The 14527-nt window shown below is 33.5% G+C and overlaps 5 protein-coding genes across 6 annotated transcripts; 4 read left to right on the forward strand and 1 right to left on the reverse strand.

Annotated features, from left to right (window-relative positions):
* The first annotated feature begins 1243 nt into the window (after positions 1-1243).
* LOC125607165 (40S ribosomal protein S24-1-like) lies at positions 1244-2522 on the forward strand. Its single transcript, XM_048776999.1, has 5 exons — positions 1244-1315; positions 1461-1502; positions 1583-1738; positions 2324-2395; positions 2487-2522. The coding sequence occupies exons 1-5, from the start codon at positions 1244-1246 to the stop codon at positions 2520-2522; spliced, it is 378 nt and encodes a 125-aa protein (XP_048632956.1).
* On the forward strand, positions 2263-5944 carry LOC106388816 (bifunctional L-3-cyanoalanine synthase/cysteine synthase D1). The gene is made up of 12 exons (XM_013828968.3): positions 2263-2395; positions 2724-2773; positions 2873-2982; positions 3064-3121; positions 3215-3478; positions 3591-3728; positions 3820-3871; positions 4001-4080; positions 4177-4236; positions 4311-4391; positions 4510-4640; positions 5527-5944. Exons 2-11 carry the CDS (start codon positions 2741-2743, stop codon positions 4597-4599), a joined length of 966 nt encoding a protein of 321 aa, XP_013684422.2. The 5' UTR covers positions 2263-2395; positions 2724-2740; the 3' UTR covers positions 4600-4640; positions 5527-5944.
* A 184-nt stretch (positions 5945-6128) lies between these two features.
* LOC106439004 (putative defensin-like protein 184) lies at positions 6129-9563 on the reverse strand. 2 transcript variants are annotated; one of them, XR_007338213.1, is made up of 2 exons: positions 8258-9563; positions 6129-6267 (listed from the first exon to the last, which is right to left on the reverse strand). XR_007338213.1 is itself a non-coding variant. In XM_022716260.2 (2 exons), exons 1-2 carry the CDS (start codon positions 8316-8318, stop codon positions 7993-7995), a joined length of 231 nt encoding a protein of 76 aa, XP_022571981.1. In that variant the 5' UTR covers positions 8319-8709; the 3' UTR covers positions 7874-7992. The 2 variants fall into 2 exon arrangements, 1 of the variants encoding a protein (XP_022571981.1); XM_022716260.2 differs by lacking the exon at positions 6129-6267 and adding an exon at positions 7874-8162 and having other exon boundaries at positions 8258-8709.
* Positions 9564-9803: 240 nt separating this feature from the next.
* LOC106439005 (protein translocase subunit SecA-like) lies at positions 9804-11560 on the forward strand. The gene is made up of 5 exons (XM_013880339.3): positions 9804-10175; positions 10435-10583; positions 10663-10824; positions 11073-11188; positions 11286-11560. Exons 1-5 carry the CDS (start codon positions 9932-9934, stop codon positions 11302-11304), a joined length of 690 nt encoding a protein of 229 aa, XP_013735793.2. The 5' UTR covers positions 9804-9931; the 3' UTR covers positions 11305-11560.
* Positions 11561-12189: 629 nt separating this feature from the next.
* On the forward strand, positions 12190-14514 carry LOC106439006 (protein CANDIDATE G-PROTEIN COUPLED RECEPTOR 2). Its single transcript, XM_048776269.1, has 6 exons — positions 12190-12610; positions 13284-13475; positions 13606-13768; positions 13860-13962; positions 14041-14122; positions 14299-14514. The coding sequence occupies exons 1-6, from the start codon at positions 12323-12325 to the stop codon at positions 14374-14376; spliced, it is 906 nt and encodes a 301-aa protein (XP_048632226.1). The 5' UTR covers positions 12190-12322; the 3' UTR covers positions 14377-14514.
* The last annotated feature ends 13 nt before the right edge of the window (positions 14515-14527 follow it).

The following is a 14527-nucleotide window of genomic DNA, read 5'->3' on the forward strand; positions in this document are numbered from 1 at the left end:
TGATTAGTCACATATAGAACAATACCAAACAAAAACGATTTAACGACCTCTACCACAATTGATGTTGAATGCCAAACTAAACATATATTCATGATGTACATACCATGTCCAAATTCAAAAGTAAAATTCAGAAGCGAATTAAAAAGATTGAAAAGAATGATAGGGACATAGTATGAAGAATTGAATAAGGTTGACCACCCTTAATAAAAGAAGATAGTAATAATTGATCTTAAAGGAGCCATACGAAGCAAAATCTTATAAATGATCGTTTTATGGATGACATGTGGTATTGAATATGTACAGATCAAACGTACCCTTTTCGTACCCAACTCCACTTCAGTGCCAACCATTCTTCTCGTATCTCCCTCCACTTATTTCTCTTGTCGGTCCTTAAATCTCTTCCCCCACAATATTAATTGTTACTTATTGAAATTACACCGTTTTGATACATACTAGTATTACATATAAGGTCTTCCATTATTCTGTAATACAGTTCAAAGAGGGTCATGATATATTATTATATAAGGTCGTCCATTATCATGTATATAATGGAAAGAGGGTCGTCACCGGCAAGCAACTAACTAATAATTAAGTAGATGCTGTTGTTTTTGTCCTAATATAGATACGACACTACTTGTTATGTCGATCTTAACCTTATGGTCGAATCAGAATACATCCTTCAATCAGAATCAGAATACAGCCTTCAATAAGACCAACTTAACTTATTTGTTAGTTACTAGTTTGATCTATATAATTATCTTCCCCAAAAGTTCCAACTTTTTCAGTTTTTTAGTCAAGTACAAAATTCTCGTTATATTAATTAAATTATAATTAACTACTACTCTTCCCCAAAAGTTTTAAGTTTTTCAGTTTTTTAGTCGAGTACAAAATTCTCGTTATATTAATTAAATAGCTAGGATATTTACAAAAAACATTACATTTGCAAATAAAATATATACCAGGCTAACAGAAAAACAAAAATCATGCTGCAAATAAATAGGCCCATTAAGAAAAATGCTTTAGACTCACTGGCCTTATTTTCTCATCTTTGATGTTTTGTTTATAGATGACAAAGTGTGTTTCGTTTTATAGACTAGCATGTACAGTAAGCCCAATAAAGTCACGGCCCATTAAAAAGCCTAATTAAAGGATCTTTACCATATAAAAGCGACCGTCTTTACCGGAGCTGACGACGAACTCAAAGCTTTGCAGAGATCGTTTGATCCCGGAGGGAATCGCAGAAATGGCGGAAAAGGCAGTGATCATCAGAACCCGAAAGTTCATGATCAACAGACTTCTCTCGAGGAAGCAGTTCGTGAGTAGTTCCATTTTTTTAACTCTAATCATAGTCGTACCACACAGTGTCTTTAGCTTTTAGAGTGTTTGATACGTTTTCACTTAGCTCTGATAAAGATTCTTGATGAAATGACTAAGACTATGGTTGGATTCTGTGAGTGTAGGTCATTGATGTTCTTCACCCTGGAAGAGCCAATGTTTCAAAGGTATCTTCTTTACCATTTCAAAGACTAGTCTGTTAAAGTGGTTTTTAAAATGGCGAGAAATGTTTTTTTTTATTTAAAAGGCTGAGCTGAAGGAGAAGCTAGCGAGGATGTACGAGGTGAAGGACCCAAATGCCATATTTGTTTTCAAATTCAGAACCCACTTTGGAGGGTTTGGTTTGATCTATGACAATGTCGAGAGCGCCAAGAAATTCGAACCCAAGTACAGACTTATCAGGGTAAAATGTTCTTTTACACACTGTAGCCTTATAGTATTGGTTACTGGCTAATTTATTGTGATCATTCTCTAGGTTTTCTCATCATTTTTTTTTTGTTTCTTGAGTTATTTGACAAATATTAGGTTTCTAGTAGACTCATTTGTTCAATAACAAACAGACTTCTAGCTATTTATTTTTTTGAATTGTGTGCCAATCTTTGTCTAATAATTTGTGTTTTTTTTTTATGTTTTGTTTGTTACTTCATCTGATGCAGTTGTTGAAGTATATTAATATCTTTGATAAATGAGTTGAATACAATCCTAACTTTCTTGAGGAAAGTTTATATTTTCTACCAAATAAAAATAATGAAATCATCTGACAAATGTTACCTAAGAACTTACAAAAGTAACAATTTAGTTTATATATTGATTGTTGTCCAAACAAAAAAAGGGTTTATATATTGATTTCTTAAAATGTATATACGCACGAGAGTGTTCCAGAAAAAAAGTATATACGCACGAGCTTGAGTTGTCATTTTCACTTTTTCAGTAAAACAATAATTGGTCTGTTTCTTTAATAATTGCTCTTGTTTCTCTGTTTTCGTAGTCTTTGTTTAAGGCAAGTACCTTTATCAATTATTTCTTTTCTCCTACTTCTCAGATTTGGATCTCGTACTTGGTAAAGAGCTCTCTTGTACTTGTTCTTCCTTTTTCCCTCCTAAATTTTTCCAACTTGAATAGTTTCTCAAATCTTCATGTTCGATTTTCAGTTCAAGAACTCGAATGCTTTGCATGACTCTCACTGAGAAACTCATTTGTTTCAACTGTTAATTCTTGATGTCAGTTTGCTATATACTCATATTCTCCCATGTTCAAATCTGTTTCTTAATCTTGGTTTACTTTCAAATTTGACTGAATAATTCATAGTATTTTTGTTCTTACAGTTTTACTTACAATTTGTTTCTTAAAATATTAATTTTCTTTTTGTGGGGAAATCATTCTTGTAGATATTTCAAAGATTAGCATGGAGTGCTCTATCAAGGATGACGTTACTCAAGTAAATCCAAATCTTTGCTCCATTAGGAAAAAAATAGAGAAAATTGTCTTAGTTTATTTATTCAAGCTGTATACTTAGTCTCATGTGTTTTGCATTCAGTTGATAGGTAACACTCCAATGGTTTATCTAAACAACATAGTTGATGGCTGTGTTGCTCGTATAGCCACAAAGCTTGAGATGATGGAGCCTTGCTCTAGTGTCAAGGAACGGTATATATATAACCTATCTCTCTCTCTCTCTTGTTTGCTCTAAGACACATTATATAACCTAACTAATCTTCCATTTACTAGTATTGCTTATGGTATGATTAAAGATGCAGAAGACAAGGGACTGATTACTCCCGGGAAGGTACAAAAATTAACTTCTACCATCCGTTTTTTACACCTCTAAAATCAAACATTATAGCTTAAAATCTTGGTGATATTACTACTACTACTTCAGAGCACATTGATTGAGCCTACTTCTGGTAACACCGGGATCGGATTAGCCTTTGTTGGGGCAGCTAGAGGCTACAAAGTTGTGCTTACAATGCCTGAAACAATGAGCCTTGAGAGAAAGATCATTCTATTAGCATTAGGTGCAGAGGTTCACCTCACTGACACGAAGAAAGGCGTTCAAGGATTACTCGACAAAGCCGAAGAGATATTAAGCAAGACTCCGGATGGTATCATATTACATCAGTTCAAGAATCCTTCAAACCCACAAGTATATACATATGAACTCTCCTTAGATCTCACTCTATATATATATCTTTTCTTTTTGGAAAAATAATTTCTATCTTTTCTATTTGTTTATCTAAATTATTTTTTTAATGCAGACTCATTATCGAACCACGGGTCCAGAAATATGGAGAGACTCTGCAGGAGAAGTAGATATATTGGTGGCTGGTGTTGGGACTGGTGGAACCATTTCCGGATCAGGAAAGTTCCACAAGGAGAAGAATAAAGACTTAAAGGTACACACACTAATAATAGCAAGTCCATAATCATATTATGAGAAACATTTTAGTTTGTTTTTCTTTTTCAAGCACTTGTTTTTATCAACAGGTTTATGGAGTGGAACCTACAGAGAGTGCAGTACTCAGTGGAGGCCAACCAGGTAAAGAGTTTGTTTTAATTTTGAGTCTAATATAAATAATACCTAAGTAGAGCATCATTAGTTGGTGGAGTTCCTTGCTGTTCAAGTCTCTTTCTTGATCACTTAAATAATACGGTTCATTGTTTCTAGGTCCACATTTGATCCAAGGTATTGGAGCTGGTATTGTACCGGACAATTTGGATTTCAACGTTCTTGATGAAATCATTCAAGTAATGTAGCTAAGTTTTTTTTTTTAAATATCTTTTCTCTTTGAGATGAGATGTCAGAGACTGAGATCTTTGTAATCTTTAAATCGTTTTCTTTAGGTGACAAGCGTGGAAGCTATTGAAACTGCCAGACTTCTTGCCCTGAAAGAAGGATTACTGGTACTGTGGTACAATCTGTGGTTCAAACGGTTTTGGTTTAAACCATTAAACCAACGTTTCTGATAAATGTGTAGGTGGGAATATCTTCCGGAGCTGCTGCAGCCGCTGCTATTAAGGTGGCAAAACGGCCAGAAAACGCCGGGAAGCTCATAGTTGTAAGTGAAATAGAGTTTTATTACTTGCAACACAAATTACATTAGTCCTATAGCTTTTTGTCATAATTGGTCTTCCTTAACCAAAGAAAAATACATTCGGTTAATGTCCGATTATCAGGTGGTTTTCCCTAGCGGTGGAGAACGTTACTTGTCGACTCAATTGTTCGACTCAGTGAGACGTGAAGCAGAGAGTTTGACATTTGAATGAGGCTTATACACAACAAACACTACCTAGCTTGGTTCGGTTTGGTATTTATTTTCCCCCTGGTTTAGTTTCCCTTTAGACCATTTTTTCTTAATATTTTAAACTATTATCACTCAAACCATATTCGTTTTTTCAAATATATATTGAATTACAACATTATTAGTTTTATAACTACTACATATAATCTCAATCCATAATACTTGAGGATTATGGAAGAGGAAGTAGATCAGGGGACAAGAGACTATAGACAAACACATCATGGATTACACCTTTGACATAACTGTACTTCCTTAGCAAACCTTCTCTCTGAAACCCAACCTTCTCGAGAACTCTTTGGGATGCTTTGTTTTGAGTTCGCACAAAAGCTTGAAGCCTCAAAACATGAGGCAAGTCATTAAACACTTGCGGTACTGCAATTGACACTGCTCTTGTTGATATTCCCTTTCCCCAATACTCACGAGATAATCCATACCCAATATGCGCTTTGAATCTTCAAATATACACTGTATCAAGATATTTATATGTGCTAGAATGATTAAAACATATTTACTTACAAGAATAGTTATCGGTGATAAATAGAAGAATATAACTCTTACTCTTATCCTATATGATTTTTTCACATGTCTAAAATTTAGTTGAGTTGAAATGACCTAACACACATCATTTGGACCAACATAGCATATGCTACATATGCTAGAATAATGAAAACATACTAATTTGCATAAAAGTAATTACTAATAGGAGGAATATAACTCTTACTCTTATCCTATATGTTTTTCCTACGTATCTGAAATTGAGTTGAATTCAAATGCAAAACTCAATTCATTTGGACCATCAACATAACATATGCCATTACCATAACATCAAAACATATAGTAAATAGAAATAAATATTCCAACGCTATAAATAATAAGTACCTATCATCGCCAGTTTCAGGGAAGACTGAGATGAATCCGATCGAACGGTCATCGATGCAGATGGAACGTCTCCATGGATGTGGCAAGCATACGTCTCGTATGAAGACCAAAGCTTCCTCTTCGGACGTAAAAGTCTGCCAACGAAGATTCCCGGTCACTCGAACATCGCTGGCCCATCTCAGGAAATCGTGAGCATCCGTTAGAGAGAACGGTCGGAGAGTAACTCTTGAGAGATCAGTCTCCATGTTCTCTCTGCCTTGGTTGGTGGAACTTTGATTTTGAAGGAGTATTATACTATATGATTAACATATCTTTATGTCCTAGTATCATACTTTACTCATAATTCTTAACATATAGCTCTCTAATTTACTTAAATGATGATGGTAATATATTAAGACTTTCATTTTTGATAAAAACATCATATTTCTGGATTTGTGCGTGTTATCCTTTCAATTTTTATCGAACGTCGGAACAATATATTTAGATTTTAGAAGAGTTTAGTCCTTTGATCACATAATATTAAACAGAATAAAGGTTTACCCATTACAATATAAGAAGCATTGTTTTGTCTACATAGAGAGATACTAGCAATCATATTGACAAAAACATTGCTTAGGAACCGGAAAAGCAGTGGACGAATCACATATTCCGTCTCCTTTGTGATCAATAATGCACTTTAATCTGCACTCATCGTCTCCTTCACATGTCCACGTAGCAAAACACTTCTTTGCTTCTCCTACCATTTTATTATTTCCTATTCATATAATCAGAAACAAAATTACGTTGTTTTAAATTTCAGTTTTTTTTCTCAGTTTAACCCAAAAAATAATCAAATAATAATAAGAACTTACCAGAAGAAGTGATGAAAATGACAATTAGTATGAGGAGAATAGAAGAGAAAGAGATCTTCATTTTTTTTCTTGGTGTTGGAAAGATTGAAAGTAGGCTTTCGAGCTTAAGATTAGATTAGAGCATGTCCATTGGAGGTTTTAACCTCAAGTTCACACAAGTTCCAAGAAAAAAAAATAATATAATAAATTGTCTTTTGTGAACCCGTATCCTGCAACTTCTCCCGTAAAAGGTGATCTCATTACTGTTTCGCGGGCTCCATGACATGTGGCAGTCTGCGATTAATCTGCTTATTTTTATTTTTTTATTTTTAAAGTCAAATGAAAAAAATAAAAATAAAAAATAAAAAATCAATAAAACTGTTTTGGAAATCGAACTTTCTCAAGTTCATTGATGGAGATGCTTTTATTATATTTATAGGCAAATTGCAAATATGTAGTTCTTAGTCAAAGTAGATAGATATACATATATATATTTTTTTACTAATGTGACTAATGTCTTATCTAATGAGTGATTTTTTTTTTGGGTCAAAATCTAATGAATGATTATGTTCTTGTTTCTTGATAGAGTTCTTAATACCACATAGGAAACATATCTTCAGTTTGACTAGAAACCTTAGATTTTCTGAAAAGCTACTGGTATATCTTCTTATTAGTAAGACACTACAAATGTTCTAAAAATTGATCTCAAACAAAACGATATTATAAAAAAAAATGTAATAAGCTATTCAAATCAGGTTAAACAGTTGTAAAGCAGTTAAATATAATTTAAATTGGTTTAAATCATTATAAATTAATCTAAATCTCTTAATCAAGCAGTAATGGTAATCCAAATCCACATTTTTTTTCTAATTTATTCTTGTTTGTATATCTACTTTTTATAGTTCATTAAATAATTTTATAATTAAATCTAAAATATAAAATATGATATACAAGCAAGATATACAAAAAGATAAATTATAATTTGTTAACGACTCAACCAATGATCCATATAGTTGTTAATTTTTTTTATAAACTATGAAAAACGTTACATAGACGATATTACAACCGACAAATCTACCTATTTTATGAAGATTATCGTTTGACTGCATCACTCTGAATCGTCCTATGTAATCCATTCCTAACGATATGTCTTGCACCATGCCGAAAATATCTCATAAACATTTTCTCCAATATTAACATTGGAAAATAGTCAAAATACTGATATAGTGACAAAAATATAAGAATTACCTTTATCCAATATCCAAAACACTGTGTTTTACATTCCGACATGGCGAGGGTTTTTTCTCCATCTTCTTCCTCAGTTCCTCTTCTACACCTGAGAGGAACTCTAAAACTCTAATTGCTCAGAAATCAACCTCCATAGACAGCAATGTCATATGATTTAACATATCTTTATGTCCTAGTATCATATTTTACTCATAATTCTTATCATATACCGCACTAATTTATTTAAATGATGGTAATATATTTAAGACTTTCTTTTTTATAATAAAATAACATGTTTCTCGATTTTATCGAATGTTGGAACATTTTATTTAAACTTTTAGTCTTTTGATCACATAATTAAATGGAATAAAGATTTACCCATTACAATTTAAGAAGCACTATTTTGCATTCATAGAGAGAAACTAGCAATCATATTGACAAAGACATTGCTTAGGAACCGGAAAAGCAGTGAACAAATCACATATTCCATCTCCTTTGTGATCAGCAATGCACTTTTCTCTGCACTCATCTTCTCCTTCGCATGTCCACCCAGCAAAACACTTCTTTGCTTCTCCTACCATTTTATTATTTCCTATTCATATAATCAGAAACAAAATTACGTTGTTTTAAGTTTCAGTTTTTCTCAGTTTAACCCAAAAAATAATCAAATAATATATAAGAATTTACCAGAAGAAGTGATGAAAATGACAATTAGTATGAGGAGAATAGAAGAGAAAGAGATCTTCATTTTTCTTTTCTGGTGTTGGGAAGATTGAAAGTAGGCTTTAGAGCTTACAATACCCTATTATATTTATAGACAAATTGCAAATATGTAAGTCCTATACATATATTCTTTTATTAAGGCCTTACCTATTTGATGAGTGATTTTTTTTGTTTCAGTCATTTGATGAGTTTTTATCTTCTTGTTTCTTATCTAGAAAAATATCTTCAGTTTGACTAGAATGTAGAAACGTGCGGAGGTGTTAATTGTTAGTGGATTTAAAGTTAATTCATTTGGTTTTATAATCTAGTGTTATTCAATGGTTGATTTTAAATTTTTTATCAAAATCTTATGTTATTGGTTGCTGTATTTAAAATATTTTGTTAAAAAATTTTAAACTCTAATGTTATTGGTTCTTGTATTTACAATATTTTCATTAAAAGAATTTAGAATCCATTGTTATTATTTTTTTTAAACACATCCATTGTTATTCAATATAAGATTTCAATACAAGATTTAAAATTTGGTGTTATTCATGTTTGATAAAAAAATTCAATTCCTTTGACTTGAAATACTTTCAATGGATTTGGAAACAGTTTTGTGTGTAAAATATAGGAGTCAAAATTTAACGTATTACATCATGATTTTATATATAAACATTTTCAGTTAAAACCAAGAATCAAATGAAAAAAAACATGACGTGATGAAAGTACTCATCTAGTGGCATCATTTCTCACTTTAATAAATCAAATTCTTTGTATTTAGAAAATATATGAACAGTTTTTTATGAAGTCAGTGTCTCCCATTTTGTTTATAAAATTAGCATCTGGATTTTTCATCTATATCAGTCATTTGATCAAACCTAGAACATTGATTTCATTGTTGACTAAACCAAGACTGGGATTTTTTTTCTTATCTTACTTCAAATATGCTATTATATTTTTTTACTCATAATAATGAATATAAAATATTGTTTTCATTGTGTATTAATGGTGATCTTATGATGATAATATCGTTTTCTTGAACGTACATTTTATAGTTTTTTGAACTTTGTAATTCTGTTATAGAAATCATATCATATTATGTTGAATTTATAAATACATTAACAAAGATTTAAATATGTAAAGTAAATCATGTATCTTAGATTATAAATGAATAAAAAATTAAAATCTAAACTATTTGAAATCTAATAGAGTTGATTTCAACTTATATAACCAATAACACCACTGATTTTCTGAAAAACTACAACTCTATTTTTTATCAATAAAAATATAATACTTATTCTGTTTTTAAAAAATTGTCAATGTGATATATTTACAGAAAAAATGATAAAATATATTTTATTCAATATTTAATTAAATAAATAAAAATAATTTATAAAAATAGATTAATTATTTAATAGGACAAATAAAAAAAATGTAGAATAACACTCTTTTTAAAACAAAAACAAACATAATTTCAAAATGACATTCTTCCGATGGAGCATTGACAAATATAAAGAATTAACTTTATCTAATCCCCAAAACGCTGCGTTTTACATTCCGATACGGTGAGGGGTTTTCTCCATCTTCTTCTTCCTCTACACCTGAGAGAAACTCTAAAACCCTAATTCTCCAGAAATCAACTTCCATAGACAGCAAATGTCGTATTCGAGAGCTCTCAAGTTCATTTTCGGGTTAAGATCCGACCCAATTTTCTCTTCGTCGTCATCCGCGAACTCTCTCTACATCTCCGGTGGTCCTCCGATTCCGTCTCAGCACCGATTCATCGCATCCACGGCGACGCTTCACGGATGGATGGATTCGATCAAAGGTGTCTTTACAGGAAACAAGGATACTCCCGTGGAACAATCGAATCTACCCGTTGAAGACTTCACTCTTCTCCGTAAGTTATTACATTGAGTTAAACTGATTGTACTCATCAAAGGTTGTCTCTTTTAATGCAAAAGTAATCAAAGGCTGTCTCTTTGGTTGAAAAAGTAATCAAAGGTTGTGTCTTTTGATGCAAAAATGATTCTAAGATTCGTCTGTGAATTGAAGAATGCTAAAGTTATTACGTTTTCTCTAAAGTTGGAACTGTGTGTTTCGTTTGAGTATGGACTCATATCAAAGGTTGTCTCTTTGGATGCAAAAACTGATTCTAGGATTCGCGGATGAACTGAAGAACGCTAAGAGGTTAGGGAAGTTCAAGCAGTACATAGTGGGTCGAAGCAGTGAGGCCACTTTTGCGGATGCGTTCGAGAAACAAGAAACCATTATGAGGTACCTTGGAGCTCGTGATGCTACAGGAGAGGTTGGTTTCTTTCTTACCATATATGTTTGTATGGTAGTCAATGTCTTGACTCTGGCACTAGGTTTCTATCGATGTGTAGAATCTGCAAGCGAGTCATAAGCAAGAAGCGGCTAAGCAATGCAACTGCACCATCGCGGATGTGGAGAATACGCTGTCCAAGTTTACTTGGGCTAGGCAAGCTCACAAGAAGATGACAGAGCTGAAAGATGGAGGCAAACCGTTACCAAAGAATATGGGAGAGGTAATGTTCTCACTTTTTATACTCATTTGATTCTTCTTAGCTCCATAATAAGATGTGAATTGTACCTTGGTTCTGTTGCATGATTCGTTGGATTTGATGTTCATTGTTTAGAAACTGGAGTTATCTTTGCATTATGTCGGTTGTTAAGATATTAGTTTACAATCAGACAGATCATTGTTTGGTTAATTTGGTGTTACATCAGTGTAGCTGTCACTGAAACTGAATGTGTTATCTTTGGTATATTGAAGCTGCAAAAAATGATGGGGTCAACCCCCATGGATATGGCGAGATCTAACTTGGCAAAAAGTGGGCAGATCAGCAGGAATGCACTTTGTCCCTGTGGTTCCAAAAAGAGATATAAAAGGTAAACAATTTTGAAGAGCTTTCCCTTTTTTTTCTTCTAATAGGCAAACTGTTATTCAAAAGCTGCATGTGCCTAAAAATGTAATTCTTCCTTGAAGATGTTGCGCAAAGGATTGAAGAAGCAGAAGTTGAACTCAAACATCCAGAGATCGAGTTTGATCCGTCATCTGTTATAGTTTGTTTGTTTGATTAAGCTACACAATCTTTTTTTGAGTTTTCTTTTAGCTCTTTATTGGCTTCATCTGCTTGTTACAGTGTTTCAGCTTCTGCTGGTAATTGGCTTTGCTTCTAGAACATTCCTTTTTGTATGATGCAGACCTTTTTATTTTGTTTCAGAGCCTAAATAAAATCTACAAATACAGTTTCTGTGTTTTTTTTTTTTGGCTGCTTTAGTGACTATTTATCTTTAAAGCTACCTTATTTATCCTAATTGTTGAAATCATTAAAATGAAAAAAAAAAATACATTAGTTTATTTTTTAACTGTGTTGTATGTAAAAGAGTGGAAGTGTGAAAAGAGAAGATCAGAAAGAAAGTTCAAGATGAGAAGAAGGGTTGGATTCATGGTTCAAGCCCTTTTCTTGATCTTTGCCAAAGCTGTGACTCTGTGTTCAGCTTCCTCAGCTCCATTAAGTCCTCTTTCTACTGCATTTCACACAGATTCATAATGAGAAAGAAAGAAAGAAAGAAGAGAGTGTTTCTCTTTCGCATTCCACTAGATCTTATTGACAATGAGAGTGGTGAGTAAAGAGTGTACCATCAACAGCGTCTTGTGTTATGAGTTGAAGAGGAAACTTTTATAGCAGCGGGAAAAAATAATTCGCGGGAACGATTCAAGGTCGTTAAGGCAGAAATGGCGCGTGGCTTTCAACGGTCGGGCTAGAGAAGGGTTTCTTCAACTTATTTATTTATACTTTCACCCCAATACTATATTATATTTATTACTTGTACCTTACAATTTACTTTTTTTACACTTTCTTCCCAATTTTGTGTTACATTATCTTTAGCACCCTGTAACTTTGTATAATCACTAGTCTATGGAATTGGTCGTTAGCGAGCACGATCATACGTATTCCCAAACAAATCTCGAATCGTTTGTCCTTTTCTAGAATCAGGGATTCGCACAAATCGAGCCAGATGCGAATTCTCGGGGAGATCGCGGAGACCCCTTTCGTGATTTCACAGCTAAGCCCTAATTCTCCGGCCACCGGAGGAGGTTTTATCGGCGGATGGGTCGGGAAGTGCCATGGGTTTCTCCACAACACGGTTCTGGTCATAGCAGCGATTCTATTCGTAGCTTACTTAGCGTACGAGGCGAAGAAGAGCTTGGCCAAGCTCTCGAATCGGAGATCTTATATTATGATTGCGTATTACGGATGTCTTTGGCTTGTTAGCTTGCTCAATCTTGCTTGGTGCTGCCTTCAGGTTCGTTGTGCTATCTTTGGATTCGTGCTATGATGTTTTATGGTTATGTTCTCAAAGATCGGAACTTTAACATTGAAGAAACTGTTTTTTTTTGAGGATCAGTAAAGGTACAAACTTTAAGCTGTAATGGTTAATTGGTTATGTTAAGATGCTACCTAAGATGAAATGGTTTACTTGGTTTAATCATACTATGATGTTCTAGAGTTATGTTACTTCCGAAAGATGAGAACTTTACATTGAAGAAACTGTTTTTTTTTAAGGATTAGTAAAGGTGCAAACTTTAAGCTTTTGGATTGGTGTAAGCTGTAATGGTTAATTGGTTTATGTTAAGATGCTACCTAAGATGAAATGGTTTAGTCATACTAAGCTGCTTGGTGTTGCCTTCAGGTTCTTTGTTTTTAATCATACTATGATGTTCTAGAGTTATGTTACAAACTTTACATTGAAGAAATTATTTAGGCTCAAGTAAAGGTACAAACTTTTTAGAAAAGCTTATGGATTTGTTGTAAGCTGTAATTGTTAAATAATTGGGTATGCAAAGATGCTGGTTAAGAGGAAATTTTTTTACTTGGTTTAGTCTGTTCATGTACTTATTTTAGATTAGATGTCATGTGTTATAACAAGTTTCTCTGTTTTTTTGAGTTTTCAAGTTTTACTTGATCTTATTGTTTAGGCATGGGAATGCACTCCTGGGAAAGAAGTAGTTTGGAATGTATTGACTTTGTTCACAACATCTGGAATGTTGTTTCTGGAAGTTAGCTTGGTAGCCTTTCTCTTCCAAGGGAACTATGCAAGTGGCGCTGAAGCATTGACACGGACTTTCCTCATCTCGGGACTTGTTATAGGTCTTGATTTGCTTCTCAAGGTACCATTGTCTTCATAACTTTGAGATGTTACTTTCTCTGCGGTAGTTGATGAGATAAATGTGAACTTGTACTGTCTGGTTACTCTTTTACCTTTAGCTAATCCGTTTGGGCTTTCATTGTTCATTTCAGGCCATCTATCTCTTTGGATTCGGGGTAGAATTGTTTATCGACAACAATGAACATATACAAAAGGTGAAATGGGGATTATGGGTCATCCACAAGCTCTTGCTTGCGGGTATTTACGGGATGATATTCTTCATGTACAACTCTAAATGGAGAGAAAGATTACCAGGTAAATACAACGACCACTCATGTCCTCCTTATGGTTGCATCAACAGCTTCTGTCACTCATCAAATTGGCTATTGTTGTTTTGTTTTGACAGCAAGACCTGCTTTCTATAAGTACATAACTTGCATGCTCGCCTTAAATGGACTCTCCCTATTCGCATGCACTCTTGCTGCAAACGGCGCTCATTTTGGATTATGGTAAAACCCTGAACCTATTTAGAAAGTCTTCTCTTGTTTCTTGAACGTAAGAAGATAATATTTGAAAATGTTTCACAGGTTGTATGGGATCACAAGTGTTTGTTACCATGCCTTCTATCTTCCTCTTCTGTATGTTACTTTCCTTGCAGACTTCTTCCAGGTAACTCTCTCATCTCAACATCTCTCTACCACTTTATCATCGTATCACCATCATCCTTTTCATCACTACAGCACCATCAGTATCACTAATCACCATCACCTTAACACCCCCTATGCCATATGATTGTTGAATGTTCAAATGGTTTGGTGCTTAAGTTCACTTTGGTTTTGCTGCAGGAAGAAGATCTGAACTTGGAGAACGTCTACTATTCAGAGATGAAAGATGCTGGATTCTTTGACGCCGATTGGGAATAACAAGAACCTGTATATACAATATGTCTAGAGTTGTTTATATATATATCAAGTTATTCTCACTTCTTTTTAGGGCCTACTCTTACTTATGCATGTGTAAAGACTCCTTGTACATTATGATATAAAAGTTTGCTTGATTCAGAAAAGTAAAAAG

This window comes from Brassica napus, chromosome A3, assembly GCF_020379485.1.
Source record: "Brassica napus cultivar Da-Ae chromosome A3, Da-Ae, whole genome shotgun sequence".
Taxonomy (NCBI): Eukaryota; Viridiplantae; Streptophyta; class Magnoliopsida; order Brassicales; family Brassicaceae; genus Brassica; species Brassica napus.

Coding starts and splice junctions, on each gene's coding strand:
- LOC125607165 (XM_048776999.1), top strand. CDS start 1,244: ATGGCGGAAAAGGCAGTGATCATCAGAACCCGAAAGTTCATGATCAAC. Junction 1,739..2,323: donor CCAAGTACAGACTTATCAGG/GTAAAATGTTCT, acceptor CTGTTTTCGTAG/TCTTTGTTTAAGGCAAGTAC. Junction 2,396..2,486: donor AGATTTGGATCTCGTACTTG/GTAAAGAGCTCT, acceptor TTCGATTTTCAG/TTCAAGAACTCGAATGCTTT.
- LOC106388816 (XM_013828968.3), top strand. CDS start 2,741: ATGGAGTGCTCTATCAAGGATGACGTTACTCAA. Junction 2,774..2,872: donor TCAAGGATGACGTTACTCAA/GTAAATCCAAAT, acceptor TTTTGCATTCAG/TTGATAGGTAACACTCCAAT. Junction 3,122..3,214: donor GACTGATTACTCCCGGGAAG/GTACAAAAATTA, acceptor CTACTACTTCAG/AGCACATTGATTGAGCCTAC.
- LOC106439004 (XM_022716260.2), bottom strand. CDS start 8,318: ATGAAGATCTCTTTCTCTTCTATTCTCCTCATACTAATTGTCATTTTC. Junction 8,163..8,257: donor CATTTTCATCACTTCTTCTG/GTAAATTCTTAT, acceptor TTATATGAATAG/GAAATAATAAAATGGTAGGA.
- LOC106439005 (XM_013880339.3), top strand. CDS start 9,932: ATGTCGTATTCGAGAGCTCTCAAGTTCATTTTCGGGTTAAGATCCGAC. Junction 10,584..10,662: donor CTCGTGATGCTACAGGAGAG/GTTGGTTTCTTT, acceptor ATCGATGTGTAG/AATCTGCAAGCGAGTCATAA. Junction 10,825..11,072: donor TACCAAAGAATATGGGAGAG/GTAATGTTCTCA, acceptor GGTATATTGAAG/CTGCAAAAAATGATGGGGTC.
- LOC106439006 (XM_048776269.1), top strand. CDS start 12,323: ATGCGAATTCTCGGGGAGATCGCGGAGACCCCTTTCGTGATTTCACAG. Junction 12,611..13,283: donor TTGCTTGGTGCTGCCTTCAG/GTTCGTTGTGCT, acceptor CTTATTGTTTAG/GCATGGGAATGCACTCCTGG. Junction 13,963..14,040: donor GGCGCTCATTTTGGATTATG/GTAAAACCCTGA, acceptor AATGTTTCACAG/GTTGTATGGGATCACAAGTG.